General features: G+C 39.5%; 1 protein-coding gene across 5 annotated transcripts in view; it reads right to left on the bottom strand.

Annotated features, from left to right (window-relative positions):
• Positions 1-8,887: 8,887 nt before the first annotated feature.
• The window catches only part of ZFC3H1 (zinc finger C3H1-type containing), a 41,621-nt gene continuing 34,091 nt past the window's right edge, over positions 8,888-16,417 (bottom strand). For all 5 annotated transcript variants that reach the window (XM_032105453.1, XM_032105457.1, XM_032105454.1 and 2 more), the window contains exons 29-35: positions 15,273-15,377; positions 15,009-15,174; positions 14,244-14,344; positions 12,962-13,063; positions 12,322-12,361; positions 9,864-9,926; positions 8,888-9,738 (exon numbers count right to left, since the gene is read on the bottom strand). In XM_032105453.1, coding sequence (XP_031961344.1) covers positions 9,601-9,738; positions 9,864-9,926; positions 12,322-12,361; positions 12,962-13,063; positions 14,244-14,344; positions 15,009-15,174; positions 15,273-15,377 — 715 coding nt within the window. In that variant the 3' untranslated portion in view covers positions 8,888-9,600. The remainder of the gene's footprint in view (positions 9,739-9,863; positions 9,927-12,321; positions 12,362-12,961; positions 13,064-14,243; positions 14,345-15,008; positions 15,175-15,272; positions 15,378-16,417) is intronic.

Below are 16,417 nucleotides of genomic sequence, written 5' to 3'. Positions count from 1 at the left end.
ATCCCAGTTCCCTCCAGCAAAAAGCCAGGAGGCTTCAGTCAGTGTGCTTGGTTCTGTGAGCTCCTCTGGCTCTGGGGTCCCACCACACAACTTGCCACCTGCCTCTAGACACAGTGGCTACTTCTGTACTGTGAATTAAACTGTCTGGGGTTATTGTCTGCCCTCAAAGCATTATCCAGGTCTACACACGCTCACTCCAATCCCTCTTTCCCCCAAAATAGAATGGTCTTGTCCATAAACAATCTCAGGAACAGTGTCTGATCTACACATTAGTTCACCAAACAAAACTGGGACAGATGCTGTACAGCCCAAAACCATGTCAGGGAGCCTGCTAATGGCAGGTTGAACTATTAGCCTCAGCTTAAGTCTGTATCTTGCCCAATCCCATTATTACAACCGATGTGTCTGGAGTTCCTGGCACAAATCCAGTGGTTCAGAGGACTAGAGTCCAGGGTGTAGGCTTAGTATTCTATCAGTTTGTCAAGCAGAACTGGATGCAGGATATCCAAGGCTACTGGGTGTATTTCTTGATTTGGCTTAGAGACTTTCCAGCCCACTCAATTGTCCAGTTGCCTGCAATCTAGGAAACACAAAACCCAGTGCTGGATAAGGCCCAGTAGCCAGCCTCATCAGTGGGTGCTATGTGACTGGATCAAGGCTTCTTGACTCCAGGTTTCTATGGATGATTCTCTATGCAGCCATTTCTACATATTACAATTTACGACTTCCACTACATCAAAAATCAGTGTTCAATACACAGAGTGAGCTCAGGTCCTGGCGTTGTACCTGCATGTTCTGTGCTAAGTGCTAGTTGAGAAGGTCAGGCTGAAACAGTTTTCATTTCTCCATTTCCACAAAAGCTTTTCATTACTTGAAGCCTCTGGACTGCCTAGTAGAATTGGGCAGAAAAAAAGGCAGAAAGACACACAAAAATAATAATCAAGCCTAACCTTTGATCTCAGTTCATCTGATAAAGTGCTGGCACAAGGCTTTCAAAAATAACTCAATATAGAACTCTGGAAGGATTATGCTGACCAAGTGATAAAAGCACTTTCGTATTAAAGCATAAAAGCATTTATGTTCATTGGCACTTTACAGACCCTGACCCTCTCATGTGCTGATTTCAGACAAAAATACTTACTTTTTGCTTCCAAGATGAATTCCACTGGTCATTTTCTTGCCTCCCACCATGTAATTATAAATCCATTTACATTATATATGGTGTGGTATCTTTCTCTCTCCACAGTAATCTCCAGATAATCCATCAGATTATGCTGTGCCTTTACAGCCAGAAAACATGAGGAAGCAGGACTTCCTACTTACAGAGTCAAAACTACTCCACTGAGCTGGTGCACAAGCACCACATGCCAATCCTTGGCATTTCTCAGCTGAAGTAAACAGATGCACTCTAAAACCAAGTTCTTTGCAGTCTGAACAAGGTTGTTACCCACAATTCAGCCTTTAGCTTTATCCAAGTCTCCTACATTTGGCTTCTGACAACATAGTACTGTAGGATGCACCTGTTACAGGACTTGGTCTTGCTATATGCCATCTCCTCCATCCATCATTAAACCCTCAGCACAGACTGCATGGCTGTCTTTAGGCATAGCCTCAGCTGCCCTAAGACTTCTGTGATAATAACTTTTTTAACTGTGGAGTTTGTCCTCTGGGTAGAGATTTTTAGTTGATCCTCTCACAATCACTTTAGAAATGATGGTATCACACTTAAAATTGCATTGTTTGGAGCCACTGCTCTTTTGAAAGCGTGCTTCAGTCTTCTTGGTCTACGTACGGTGATGTAAGGAATGTACTGCCACTCTTTCCTGCTGTCCCAACAAGAGTTTTCAGACAAAGTTTGACTTTTCTTGACTCTACAGAGGTTTGAACAGTGCAGCTCATGGCGTTAATCTTCTTATTGAAATCTATCTAATCTATCCTGTCAGAGAAAGGTGCCTTAAGATGTCTTCTAGAAGAAAAATTAAGTTCACAGAATGTTTCAAAGTCCTGGTTTTGGCTGGGGTAGAGTTAATATTCTTCTTAGTAGCTGGTATGGTGTGTTTTGGATGTAGTATGAGAATAATATTGGTAACACATTGGTGTTTTGGTTGTTGCCCAGTAATGCTTATACAAAGTCAAGGACTTTTCGGCTTCTCCTGGTCAGCCAGGACAGCTGACCCAAACTGGCCAAATGGATATTCCAGACTGTATGGTGTCGTGCTGAACAATAAAACTGTAACTGGTCGGGATGGGGGGATCCCTGCTCAGGGGCGGGCTGGCCATCTATCAGTGGGTGATGAGCAACTGCATTGTACATCACTTGGGAGTTTGGGTGGGGGGATGGGGGAGAGTGGGTTATTTCTCGTTTTCTCCCTTTTTATTACAACATGTCACTGTTATTGTTAGCATACTATATTTTATTTCAATTATTAAAGTCAATTTGTTCTTAAGCTGTTCTTACACCAGCCCATGGGTTTTACCTTCTTCCTGATTCTCCTCCACTCCAGGGAGGGAGGGGGCGTGACTGAGCAGTTAGGTGGTACTGAGTTGCTGGCTGGTGTTAAACCACAACAGTCCTTTTTTTTTTTTGGCACCCGACATGGGGCAATGAAGGATTGAAATAACGACAAATATGATCACAACATGTTAGAACAAACCTGTTACAAACATTCATTACTAATAGTCACTGATCACAATGTTGATTTACTTGCTCTCAGAGTTGTTGTGCTTGTTATCTGAGTTGCATCATGTTGTACTTTAATGCTGGCTTATGATATGACAGAATTGCTGGTTGTGAAACTAATCTGTTATTTGTACTCAGCACTGCTGTCATCTTCATACTGTGTGAGCCATCTATTGGAAATTATTTATAATGGTATCTTTTACCTTTTCTCTTTGTGAGACCCAATCCATGGGAGAGATACCTCCATTCATCTTCCTCTTCTCCTCCAGGCTAATTACTACAGCTCTTGCAAATTTCAAATATCCTTGGGATGTTCAAACCAGCACGGTTTTATTGCTGTCTTCTGACTGTGTTCCAGGTCTTGTTGAACAACTCTTTAAGAAAACCACCCAGAAATCTGCACTGAGATTGGGCAGCTCTGAGTGGATGGGTGTGTGGGATAGTATGGACAAATGGCTAGGACAGTGGGTACCTCCAGCATTTTGGAACTTCCCCTGAACAAGTACAGGATCCAAAAAAAAAAAAAAAAAAGGAAAATATTTGGGAAAAGGATGCCATCAGCCTGGCAATTCCAGAGTGACACGAATCACTGCAACGCGCTGGGTCCTGGCCCAGGCCTACCGAGCCCTATTCAACACTATTGAGGATCCTCAAGGGAAAAGAATCTCCCTGGATTTGATGACAAAGTGACAGGCGCTGCAGCTACTCCAACCCTGGCCCCAGGCCCTGTGGCTGAACCAGAGCACCAACCCCTGCCAATATCAGTCACCCCTTTCCACCAGAAGAAATGGACATGAGAGAGCTTGTTTAGTAAAGGAGAACAAAGCAGGGCCATCACAAGAACAGGAGGAAGAGGCAGAATGGGTGAGCATGTGACCACCTGACTGCCCAAATGCTGAGTAACAGGGCTAGTACCGTGGAATTAGATAGGAATTAGAGCAGCTGGGATCACCTTCCAAACTCTGGAACACCTGCATTGATGACATTGATGATGTCATCATGTGAAGCACTAAGCAGCGGAATCTTTTGAGAAAGGAAGGAAAATAATAAAAACTATTATACATTATTAAACTTTTTTTATCTCAACCCATGGATTTTACCTTCTTTCCCATTTTTCTCCCCAACCCAATGGGAAAGGGAGCAGTATTAGCAAGTGGCTGTGTAGTACTTGGTTGCTGACTGGGGTTAAACCATAACACAGAGGAAGAAGAAAGCCTCAGGAGGGAAAGGTGAGAGCTGATGTGATTACAGAAAGTAGGTGCTGAAAAAATATGGGCTATTTCCACATCACATAAAATCACAACTAAAACTTCCTCATGGAAGCTAGTAGAAGCAGTTCTTCTGTCTTCCTATTTATGCTGTATTAACTCTGGTCAATACAAGCAAAAACATCACTGCTCTCAAGACTCATTCTTAAAAGTTCCCCAAGAACCTTTCCTCAGCCACAGTTTTCTCAAACTGACCAGAAAACCTAACTCCAAGGGTCACAAATGAGAGCCGGATTGACAGCTGTCATGAAAATAGAGAAATCAATGAGCATTATCTAAAAGAGCAGTTCCTCACAGATCACCTGTGGCCATCACACGTTGTGGCAACAGTGAGAAATTAAAAATCATTACCTTTTCCAAAGACATAGAGTTTTTCCCAGCTCAGGCTCTTTGAAGCAAGTCACTTACAGAACAACATGAGTGTGTTTTCTGTGCTATTTTCTGCCAGATGAGGCCCTCCTGACTGCACTGAAAGGCTTCTTCCCATTTAATCTTTGTCAACGTTTTACTGAGCCATGATATGGTCACTGCTGCCAGTACCCCAGGTGCAGCAGTGCAAACTTTATGGTGGCATTTTATGCTCCCATTAACAGAGAACAAACAGACACATTGATAATTCATTGCTAACAGCTTTACAATGTTTAAGTTTCAGTTACGGGCCATTATCTGCTACTCTGGTAAGACAGTAACAAATAGTTGCATGCAATAAAAAAGAAAAGTAGCAGTTAACGTTTATATCCACTTTTAAGCCAAATTTTGATCTTGGGCTCCTTGCAAACATTAAGCCATCTCACAGATAAGGATAAGCTAACACTCCTGCTCTGTTCTGGAAAACAAACCTTTTCTGCTCTCACCTCCCTTCTGACTGCTCCCTAAAATAAGCGGTAGGATGCTTCCCAGTCTCAGGGGAATGGGAGGTCATGTAAGGACACGGTCTAGATTCCGCAGGTAAGATGCAGCTCACTGCTCTGTAATTCCAAATGACACTTAACGGGATGTCAACTGAAATTACCTGTGAGGAGGAATGGGCTTAGTCAAGGTGTGACCAGCATAAGGAGAGATTCAGGCTCCCCAGGGAAGTGGTGGAGTCACCATCCCTGGAAGTGTTCAAATAAATGAGTGGACTTGGCACTTTGTGGTAATGGTTTAGTGGGCATGCTAGTATGAGGGCAAAGGTTGATCTTGATGATCTTGCAGGTCTTTTCCAACCTTAACAAGTCAATGTGAGTGCTCTTGATCCTCAGGGACACAAACTCATCTCACAGAACATTTATACTAAAATCCAGGAGAAAAGGGAGCTAAGGAAAAACACCCTGTCTTCATTATCAGCACAGTCTTGACCGTGGTATACTGTGAAATTGGATCCAAGCATCCAATTGGACGTGGTATAAATGCAGGACAGCACCACAGACCAGTGAATGTATGGCGGTTTGAGCTGTACTGGGCTCTTCAGGGAAGCTGCAGGATGTGGAAGTTTTCACAGCCCCTTTTCACTTAGCTCCTCTGAAGATGATGTGTATTTCTAATGTTTGGTGGGATATTGCCACTTTGAGAAGTTAGCTACTCCTTTGAGTAGTAGTTACTGAGCACAGCAACAGCAGTACACGTGCACAAGGAATATATGCCTGAAGGATTTTGAATAAGCCTGTTCTATACCTTCCCCTCTCAGAGATGAGGTAAGGTCTCAGACACCTGCTGTACAAGATCAACACACCTCCTTAATCTTCTCAATTTAAAGCATCCATTTATTGTTTCTGACAATCATCTTAACAAAAACTAACAAAAAATAAAAAAAGCCACCCTAAAATACAACTTTCATCTAGAATTAATAAAGCCAGGCAGGAAGTCTCTACCACTAACTGCAATCAGTGCACTCACTATATAAAACAAAAGGTGCAGTGGGGGAAGACCTCAATAAAAACATTAAAGACACTATGAAGTCCATAGCTAGCTCTTCAGCTCCTGGATATACTACGGCAAGAAGTATTCACAAAGTTAGAGAAGTGCAGAAGACCACACACTCATAGCTCAGTCTTGACCAGAGATGGTCAGAAAGGACCAACACTGCTGGCCTGGCCCTGTGCTTTTTGCCCTTGACTACAGGAGCATAGAGACAACCAGGGTGGAAGGTGAGGTTGGTAAGACAAAGGTGGTGAAAGCACACAGGTTTACGTACACCAGGAATATGACAGCATCATAAAATCACTGAAGCTGGAAGGGATCTCTGGAAATCATCTGCTCCAACTCCCCACTCAAGCAGGGAGATCTAGAGCCAGTTGTCCAGAAACACAGCCAGGCAGCTTTTTCATGTCTCCACAGCCTCTCTTGCCACCTGTGCCAGTACTCAGTCACTTTCACAGTAAAAGTGTCTCCTGACATTCACCCAAAACCTCCCACATTTCAGTTTATGCCCAATGGTTTTAGCCCTACTACTGGGCACCACTAAGAGCTTGGCTCTTTACAGCCTCCTTTTGTACACATTGATAAGCTCTTCCCCTGAGGAGTCCCAGCTCTTGCAGCCTGTCCATATATATGGGATGCTCATCCCTTATTCGTCTTTGTGGCCACTCAGTGGGCTCTCTTCAGTAACTCCGTATCTCTTTTGAACTGGGAAGCCAGACTAGGGTGCATGCCTGCAGGAATGGCTTCATCAGTGCTGATGAGAAGGATCACCTCCCTGGACCTGCTGGAGATGTCTTTCCTAATGGAGACGAGCAGGGGGACAATGGCCTTTGCCACAGCACAATATAAGAGCACCAATGTAAGAATGTTAAGAGCTGTCCCACATGCATTAGTAGTGAGCACTAAAATAACCAACACCAAATGAGACTAGTAGATTCAATGTAGACCTACATGAAGATAAACAAAACAAACACCAATTTCCATTTATTCTTCCTAATAAATGCAGTTGAATGTTTTGCTCATCCTGATGTGTCTTTGCAAGGGGCCAGGAAATGAAAAATATTGTAGTGGGAGTACTTTGGTGCAGTATTATTAAAGATCTAGACTTTATTGCCAGAAAGACTTAAACTAAAGACCAAATAATCAACTCACTCTTCATAAAGTAACTGTTCTGAGCACAGAACAAGTAGCAGCACAAATTTATGGTATAAATTACTGTGGTTTCCTGTTATTTTTCCTCTTAAGCAGCTAGTAGTTTGCTCGATTGACCGGAATTACCCTTTATTCCCAGTTCTTCACCACTACTGCCTGTAATAAAAAACTGCTTGTAGAACAGAAGTCCTTAAGAAAGATCACCAATTTGAAAGATTAGTATGTAGATTAAATTAATGCCCTTGGTAAATTTAATTCCTCCTGGTGAATAATTAATGAAGTTTTGCAAATGATAGCTAGAAATCCCCTTGTTTCTGGAACAGAAAGCCCACTTAGTAGAATACCAGAGCCTAGAGAGGATTCCATGCTAAGTGCAGACCTGTGGAAGCACTAACTCCTTCCTGGAACTTCTACATTAGCCAGCAGGGCATTTTTCTTCTTTCTTGGAAAAAAAAAACCCAAACAAACAAAAAAAATTTGTGCTGCTCTGAAGACCATACAGCTTCTTCATATTTTTTCATTTCAGTTTCTAACTTAACAATTCCTATTATGATTAGCCACTTTTATATACTGTCAAGCAAGTTTGGGTCAAAAGGCCACATGCATAAACCATGAGTATTTTAACCAGAAAAATATGAATTAAGGCCAATGGAAATCAGAACATTGTGGGCTTTTGGTTTCCCCTGCCCTATCTCCAAGTATTTAGAGAAGCCATTAAGGCAGAGTATACATGATTAATCCTTGATGAAAATGTAAAGCTTAATGTCTTCTTTATAAAGGTCTTTTGCTATCAAGTCACGGTACAAGAGGGCAAGAAAAGGCTGTTCCTTTGTGACCTAAGGGCAAGATGAGACTAAGGTAAGAGTCATACAGGGTAGCATAACAAGCACCGTAACCCTTGACAGCTTTTCCACTTTTAATAGTGGAAAAGGTAAAATGGTATCCCACTAAAATAAACACTGCTGCAAAAAAATATCAACTGTTTATCTGAAAAGTTTTAAAACAAACTGTGAAAAAATACTTGGCCACTGTATGTAAGCCAGCATTCATCAAACTTAAGGGGGTTTTTAATAGAAAAAATTAAATACTACACTTTTGTGGTCTGTGCCATATTACATAAGTGTGAACAAAAATCAGGATACCACCCTACTCCAGAGAAGAACAGGTTTGAGTCAGTTTTACAATACTGGTCTTGTAGTCTGCAGGAAAACTTGGCCATTAAAGTGAGTACTTGAAGTTTTATATTTAAGCATGACTGATAAAATTAAGTATGAGTTGTTTAATAGGACTTAAGGTACAGAAACACTCTCCATTCCCCTGGATGAAAATCAGTGTTTCCCACTTTTACCTCCTTTAAGAGCCGCTTCATGTTTAGCTTTAGATAAAGTAAGGGGTTTGAAAGTTACTGGGAACTATATGTCACAAACTACTTTGCTTCCCTCTCCTACCATGAAGACCACTCATTTACTGGCACCTTAATGAAACACCAGTGCAACAGGTACTACAGCCACCTTTTGATACGATTTGGCACATATTTCATCTCTCTCTCCAATGTACACGTAGCAACTTTGGAAAATGGGCCTCATTTCATTAAGGGCAAAAAGGACAATATAAAATGCATTTTCCATTACTGAAGTGGTATTATTGATAAGAATAGCTGTTACAGGACAAACAGCTGTGTACCTGAGGCAAGGGGATGAAAAAAAAACCCCAAGGGGACAGTTATTCTACCTCCACAATAGGCAGCTCAACCACATTTGCTTATCTCTTGATCAAAATAACAAAAGACAACAGATTTTTTTTGAAAGGTCGGCTTGTATTGAAAATATCTCTGCAAGAACACCTGTAATAGCACGAAGTAGTACCAAAACAAAACAGATGAATATTATCTTTCTTTAAACTGTTAAACTTTATTATAAATTAAAATTTCTTTACAAAAAAATTGCACATAATTGACCACTCTTAGGTTCTGATGCACTGGCATTTGCAAAAGTTTCTTTAATCTTCAAGTTTAATAGTCTCTGCCATGAGTCCAATGCAGAAAAGGGCAGTAAGCAACCCTCTTAGAGCCTTCAAGTGCAAGAAGCATACTTGTGGCCACGGCAGTTACACTTTCCTTAAGAGCGGCTGCTTTTGTTTTAAATCCTGTAATGAAAAGGTCTCAAAAAAGGTTTAAAAAAGGAAAAACCCAAAATGGACTAGTTGCTTTTTACTGTAAACACAGCCCAGTAAATTAATCCCAAACACAGATCTCTCAGGCATCAGCGAGAGTGTCAAGTGAATCAGGAAGAGCAAAACAAAAACAGTAAATAAAAAGAAAACATAAAAAAATAAAGTCTGTCATTTTGATTAACTATACTTACGTAGATGACGTTATGAGAATCTGGAAGGGCCCAGAAGCAAGGCCAGACAGGGAGTTCATGTTTCCAGAAGAAGGTCATGTTAATTGTTTCCAGGTTCAAGGAAAGCAGACTGGAGACTTGATACGCTCAGCAATACTCATCTGCCTTACATAGATCTTAGGGCATGGATCAGCCTGAAGAACCATTCAACTGATTTTGGCATTTTATAGGACTTAGGGCTGACCATACCCAGCGTTCAGTGATTCTTGTTTTCTGTTCTGTAAGTGTTTAAATTTAAAAGCTCATCTAGGCTGACTCCAACCTCTTGGCACTTGGAAACTAGTTTTCTCAGGTTATCAGTTTTACCTCCTCCTGATGCTTCAAACAAGAGTTGCTGAAAGAGATGGGGAAGCAGATATAAGATTTAGCCAGAGCCTGAGCATCACCACATCTATGGATATGGGATATGCAGAGAATTTATATGAAACCTCAAACTGAATCATAAGGAGAAAACATTACATCTTTCCACAGTGTTGCACATAGAGGTAACTTCTGAAGGGCTCTCTGATATAAATGATGGACCTGTAAAATAAAGGCAAGTATTAAAAGTCAGCACAATTTCATGCACTCAAAATGAAATATCTGAAGTACAAAAATCTCTTGCAATAATTTTTAAAATAGTTTTGAAGTCAAGCCTTAAACTGGTACTAAAAGCAAAGGCAAGTTTATGTCTGACCTTAATTCTGACCCTTGTATGAACATGACTAGTTACACAAGGACATGCTATTTTTCTTCACAAGATTCTTGCCTCATTCATTGCACAGGATGGAACATGTTCAGGGAATGAAGAAGCTTACTGAATATTTCACCACTCAATATGTAGTCTCAAGTCTTGTTTATTGCATATCATCACAATCCTGCAATGAAAATAACTGTTTCATGGGCTTTTTTTCCTTCAGCATCTATCTATCTATGCTTTAACCATCAGTATGAGTATTAGCAACTCTCAAAAAAAATGGTTTTACCATTTTATGGTTCAAAATAGAGGACCAAAATATTTAATACTAGTACTTACTCAAGTGTCCTTCAACTACTGGTATCTAAAGTCCCAACTTCAATCAGAGTCACTAGGGGAGGTATTTGCTGGCATTTTAAATACTTGTACTCATTTTCATACTCTTTTAACAAACCTTTACATGACCTCTGAAGGAAATAAATGACGGGTTCTCCAGGAACAGGAAATCCATAATCTGAATCACAATTCAATTTTAAACCAATATCCTACTTGTTTACTAGAAAATCCAGTTATCTGGACCAATCACTGATTTGTGTAAACAGTTGTAAGTGCTCACTACATTCCAAGCCAAGACCCCCACAAAAACCCAACTGCATTGTGTGTGCCTACTGAAGTGATTTTACCACATACCGTATAATTAGTGAGGTGGTTGCAGAAGAAAATCACAAGATTTCTTCTGGGTGTAATCCAGCTACAATGTTTCACGTATGTCTCCATTTTAATTGGTTCATTTTCTCTAAGGGCCCTCTTTTTTATGCATTTGACATATATTTTTCTAACCAAACAAACCAGCCACCAGCCTTACTAGAGGCAGTGTCTTAAGATGTAGTCCATCTAATACAATGACTGAAGCAGGGATCTGTGACTTATTACAGATTACACCAAACCAACACAGAGACAGAATTAAGGTTGAAGAGGCAACCCAGTCTTTGGTATCTCCTGACTTTGAGCTATTTGATCTAGCGAAACAAATAATTCTGCTTAGGGGACGTTCTTTTTAAACATTCTAGGAGACTGTAAAAAAGGAAGGAAAATATTTCGTATGTGAGTCTAACAACAGCCATGCTACCCTTTATGGATCAGCTAAAGCTTTAGTATTGATTCAGAAGACCACTGACAAAACCAGAAGGATGCTAAGAATAAGTCACAACAATGACACAAAACCAGATACAAGCACAGAAGTAGATCAAACACCACAAGCAAGTGATGAATCACAAATCCAGGGCCTCATGACAACCCCCACCCTCAAATACACATCTTTCCACAGGCAGAAGAGTATTTTGAAGGTAACAGCAACAATACCAGGAAGAGCATTCTGTTTGAAAAGTGATTCAGTTGCTGTACCCAAAAACCTCTTCTGTGTTTGTACATAGAGTGGTATTTCCCTACCCTAAGTACTAATAAGTAAACCTATTATTTTTGGCAAAAAAGGAACTGGCATCTTTTGTGTCAGGAACTATGCAAACTCTTTCCATACATTAGTATGGCAGACCCACCCCTCCAACTACTTCCCAGAACCAAAGAATGGTTTGGGTTGGAAGGGACCTTACAGATCATCTAGTTCACAAACCCCATCGTCAGCAGGGACATCTTCCACTAGACTAGACCAGGTTGCTCAAAACCCCACCCAGTCTGGCCTAGAAACCTCATCCCTACAAGAGATCTAAAACTTCTCTGGGCAACCTGTTTGTGTCTCACCACCTCACAGTAAAGCTGTTTTTCCTAATATCCAATCTAAACCTCCTCTCTGTCAACTTGAGGCTATTCCTTCTTGTCCTAGTATGACATGACCTTGCAAAAAGTTCCTCTCCAGCTCTCTTGTCCACTTGTAAAGATAGTAACTAGCATCTTCCAGCACAAGTCTTGCTTCCCTCTGCTAGAACTTAAAATACAACAATCTCCTCCAGGTAAAAAAAAGTAAAATGGGAGAAGAATACAGCCTTCCCAGTATGGGAAAGATACACAGAAAGACTGTGCACTCATTATATAATCCATTCTACTCTGACTGACAAAAACATTTCTCACACTTGAGGCAAATATTTTGGTGTTCATAAACTAGAGTACTTCAACTAACTAGAAATCTTGGATTTACGAGATGACCATTGCTTTGGGTAAAGCCAAGGTATGAGAAGTTTTACAGTATTTCATAATCACTTGTTTTAGTACACTGTATTGACTTACTTCTCTTTGTCCCATTAGAAAGCATTCGGCAGCAATGGCTCTGAGGAAAAGAAATATATAAAAACATTTATTCTTGAAGTATTTTAAATGCCATTAATGGCAAAATACTGACTGCGGAATGGAATTACTAATTTCTTGAGAAGAAACTAACTTCCAATGAAGTTAAATCTATTGTGAAAAGATAAAAATAGCCATTTTTTAAAAACAACCTTACATGAGCAAGACATTTCAGTGGTTCCCCATTATGAACAAACACTGAAGAAAAAGATCAGTTCAGCATCACTGGATAATGGAGAATACTGCTATTGTGATATATAAAGGGGAGGGGTAGAGAGGGGGAGACAGAAGTCAATAGTTGAATTTTAAAAAGCAACTTGTAAATACATCATTCATATTTATCTGCATAATATCCATTCACTTAAGTTTTCCCCAAGAGGGAAATTTCATTTCTCATTTTAAAGAGGTGACAGTATCTCTGTCTGCTGTAATGAACTAATATTACTCTCTAAATAACAAGCTAACGAAAGAGAAGTTTCCAGTACAAGCCCAACTGGAAGGACACTTCTGATTTACCTTTGTGAAGTAAACCTTACAAACAAAAGCAATATCTATGAAAACAGATGTATGACTGTTGCATTACATTTTCCAGATGGCCAGGCATGTTGGGATATTATATGTAAACATCTTGGCTTGTAGTTTCAGAATCTGAACATTGCTCTCCTCCCAGTATTGCAGAAGCAGTCTGTAAAAGGCATTCATGAGAAAGGAACACTGTTCTAATCACTTGGAACAGAAAAGCTATCCAAAGACACAAACACATTACACAAAATGTATTATACCTAATCTGAGACAAGAGCTGTAAGCAGGAAAAAGCCCAAGCCACCATATACAATACTGACTGATCATGCTCTCAGAACAAAACAAAACAAGGTAAGATATGCTTTCAGAGAGTAACTAAGAAGTGTGAAATCAGAGAGAAAATACAATCTTGGCATATTACAAGATTCCAAGTGGATTACACATCCACTTTGAGCATGCACAAGGTAACTGCACATTTGAAAGGAGACAAATTAGTTTTATAGTCATGTGGCCAGAAATGCTACTCAGTCAGTTCTGCTCACCCATTTCATGCAGTATCAACATTGTCTAAAGGAGCTGCAAGTTCCATCTAGACAGAATCGCAACTTGGTTTAAAATGAAGCCATTCAACTCCAACCTGCCTAAGGCAGGTGTGTCACACTCTCCCCATGCTCACAACCACACACTCACTTCAAGCCTTGCTTTGAGTTCTTTGGGGTCACTGTTGATGATGAATAGTGTTTTGGGACTTTTCAATATTACTCAAATATTCATGTGTTCAGTGCACCTGAACACAGTAAAATATCAACTCTCATCCTGGAAGAGCATGTTTTGAAATACTGTTCAAGTAAGAGTCAGTGCAAGAGTCAGTGGTTGTTTCCCATCAGATTTTGTTTAAATTATGATTTATCATTGATAAATAAATGTCAAGTTAAGCCTTAAGGTAGCATTGTTATAGACTGGTATATCCATTTTTATTTGTTCTGGAACTATACTTGTGTCATGGGTTAGCTAGCACTACAACTTGTAATAGGTCACCAAGTAACAACAAGATTTTAATATATATCTGATGTTTCTCTACCCACTTGAAATTTTGACCATTTGTAGTCATCATGTACAATGCAGAGTTAGTTCCTGTATAATTATAACCTGTCTGTAGATAGAACAGAACATTGTCAAATCTAAGATTGAGATGACATCAGAAGGCACAATATGCCTCAAGCAATATGCAATAATAGAGGAACAGTTTTACTTCCATAGTAGAAAGCAAATCATGCATGACTTGCACAAAAAAACGATTGTTATGTTAACCATCTGCCTTGATTAAAAGTATTTTTACATACCTCAGTGCAAGTCCAGGATTAGTAGGCATGGTAGAACAAAACCGTTCCAAGGTTTTGGAATGCTGAGATTTTGGAATGCAGCTCAAATAAAAAAGAATTACCTGTAGAATTTGAATTATAAGCATTAAACCACTTTACAGCTCTTATTTTGCTAAGAACAATGGTATCACACACTATGAACACTATGACTAAAATGAGTTGCCACCTTCAAACCTTATATCCCTCAAGGATACAGAAATCAATTTGTATAATACAGTGTCAAATTGCTAGCACCACATATTTTAGTCCTTCTAGCCTGCATGTCGTGCATAAAGATCAATGCACTGCTTGTTAGCAAAATGGGATCCAGGATTTCTATAAGCTTTATTCTGTCTGTTACAAGTGCTCAATTTCTTCCTCCTACTTTATTCCTTCTGTTTCTCAACCACTATAATTTCTATGATCAAAACTGTTTCCATCTGCCAGTGGTACTCTTGCTTAACCTTATCTTCCCTCCCTTACACATTTTCTCTTTTCTCTAGAAAAAAAATCATTTGTCATTAACATGCCATAAAGTTTCTCTTTGCATTACATGACCTTTATTTGAAAAGGTCACTGCTAGATACTCTTCTGCTCAAAACACTACTATACTCAGACACTTCTTTCTTTTTCTAGCTCTCAGTGTTCATATACTGATGCTGTACTTGAATAAATAGATTACAGGTACCTGCTAACAGGTCATCAGCCTCTTTGTTTAGCTAAAACTGTCCACAGACACATTTTTACCTTATTATGAAACTCATAATTGGTCCAATAATCAGCAGTACTAAACGGAATTGGGTATCTCGTGGGGATTGTCACCAGACATCTGTTCACTAGATCAGTAAAAAGCTTGAATTCTTGAACTTTGTTGGTGGATTCAACAACTTTGCTATTGAGAAAAACAAGGTAACTGGAAGAAAAAAAAAAAAAAAGAAAAGAAAAAAGATGGTTCTGGTAGCCTTCACTTAATAATTGAGATTAATTAACCTTCTTCCCTTAAGAACTTACTCCAACCAAATGTTCTGAACAGTTTCCTGCTGCATCACTGCCCCCAGAGCTGCTTCATAAGCATCCAATGCTTCACCAACACTTGCATGAAGAGACTGGCACAAACTGTTTATATAAAAAGATAAGAACTGTTGTATGTCATAAACAGTATGTGTAATTACATATTAACAGTAAGATACAATTAAGACTTTCCCATTCTCAGATGCAAGAAAAAAAAAACCAGTGCTTTCAGTTTAACAGCATCATGGACTAATCTATCAGTCAATTTATTAGAATGGGTAAGTCTCGCAAGCAAGTAACAAGGAATAATAAAGCAACCATGAAGTTTAAAATGCAATCCTTAAGAACAAATTAAATATTACAAACTGTCTTCTACTCTTGTAAAGTACCCTTTACTAATCCTTCTAATAGGAATGCTCTAACTGGAGACAAGTCTTGAATTTCCATTGGGAAAGCTCCAAGTGATAAATTTCAAAGTCTGATTAAAGCCACTTGGGAAATAGTATCAGTCTCTGGCAACAAAGTTAGGATTCTGAAACAAATATTATCAAGATCTGGGGTAGAAACATACCAATTGTGTCAGAGGAAAAAGAAAACTGACAAGAAAAGGTCAAACCCCCCCCCCCTTAATTTTGTTAAACAGCTTCTCAAAGAAACATACAGCTAGACCAACATACAAGACCTCATCAAAGACAAGAGCGGACACACTCTTAGATCAAGACATGGCGAAAAATCCGTATTTCAAAGTGTAAAGTAACAATAAAAAAAAGGCAAGACTTCCAGTAAGTAATGGGGGGCAGGGGGAAATCTAACAACCTCATAAAGAAGCAGAATACAGAAATATATAAAGTAAGATAGGGCTGACCTTGCTACCTTGCTGTAGAACCCTCCTGACTGAAGTCACATAATCAGTGCCTGATTCTACTCCTGCTTTCCCCAGGAATTATGAACTAAATCACCAATTTGCTACTCTAAAATAGTGTGTATACATTTGTGTGCACACACAATAGGATCTTTCCAAGTAAAACATTCTAACAAGACCTTTAAGACTTTGCTGATTTCAATCTATTTTCAGTTGGTAAAAGTGAACTTTTACGTCTTTTGTCCTCCATACCTGAAGAAAGGAAATATAGATACACAGGCCC

This window comes from Corvus moneduloides, chromosome 4 (assembly GCF_009650955.1).
Source record: "Corvus moneduloides isolate bCorMon1 chromosome 4, bCorMon1.pri, whole genome shotgun sequence".
Classification (NCBI taxonomy): domain Eukaryota; kingdom Metazoa; phylum Chordata; class Aves; order Passeriformes; family Corvidae; genus Corvus; species Corvus moneduloides.
This window is presented reverse-complemented; position numbering and strand designations above follow the sequence as displayed.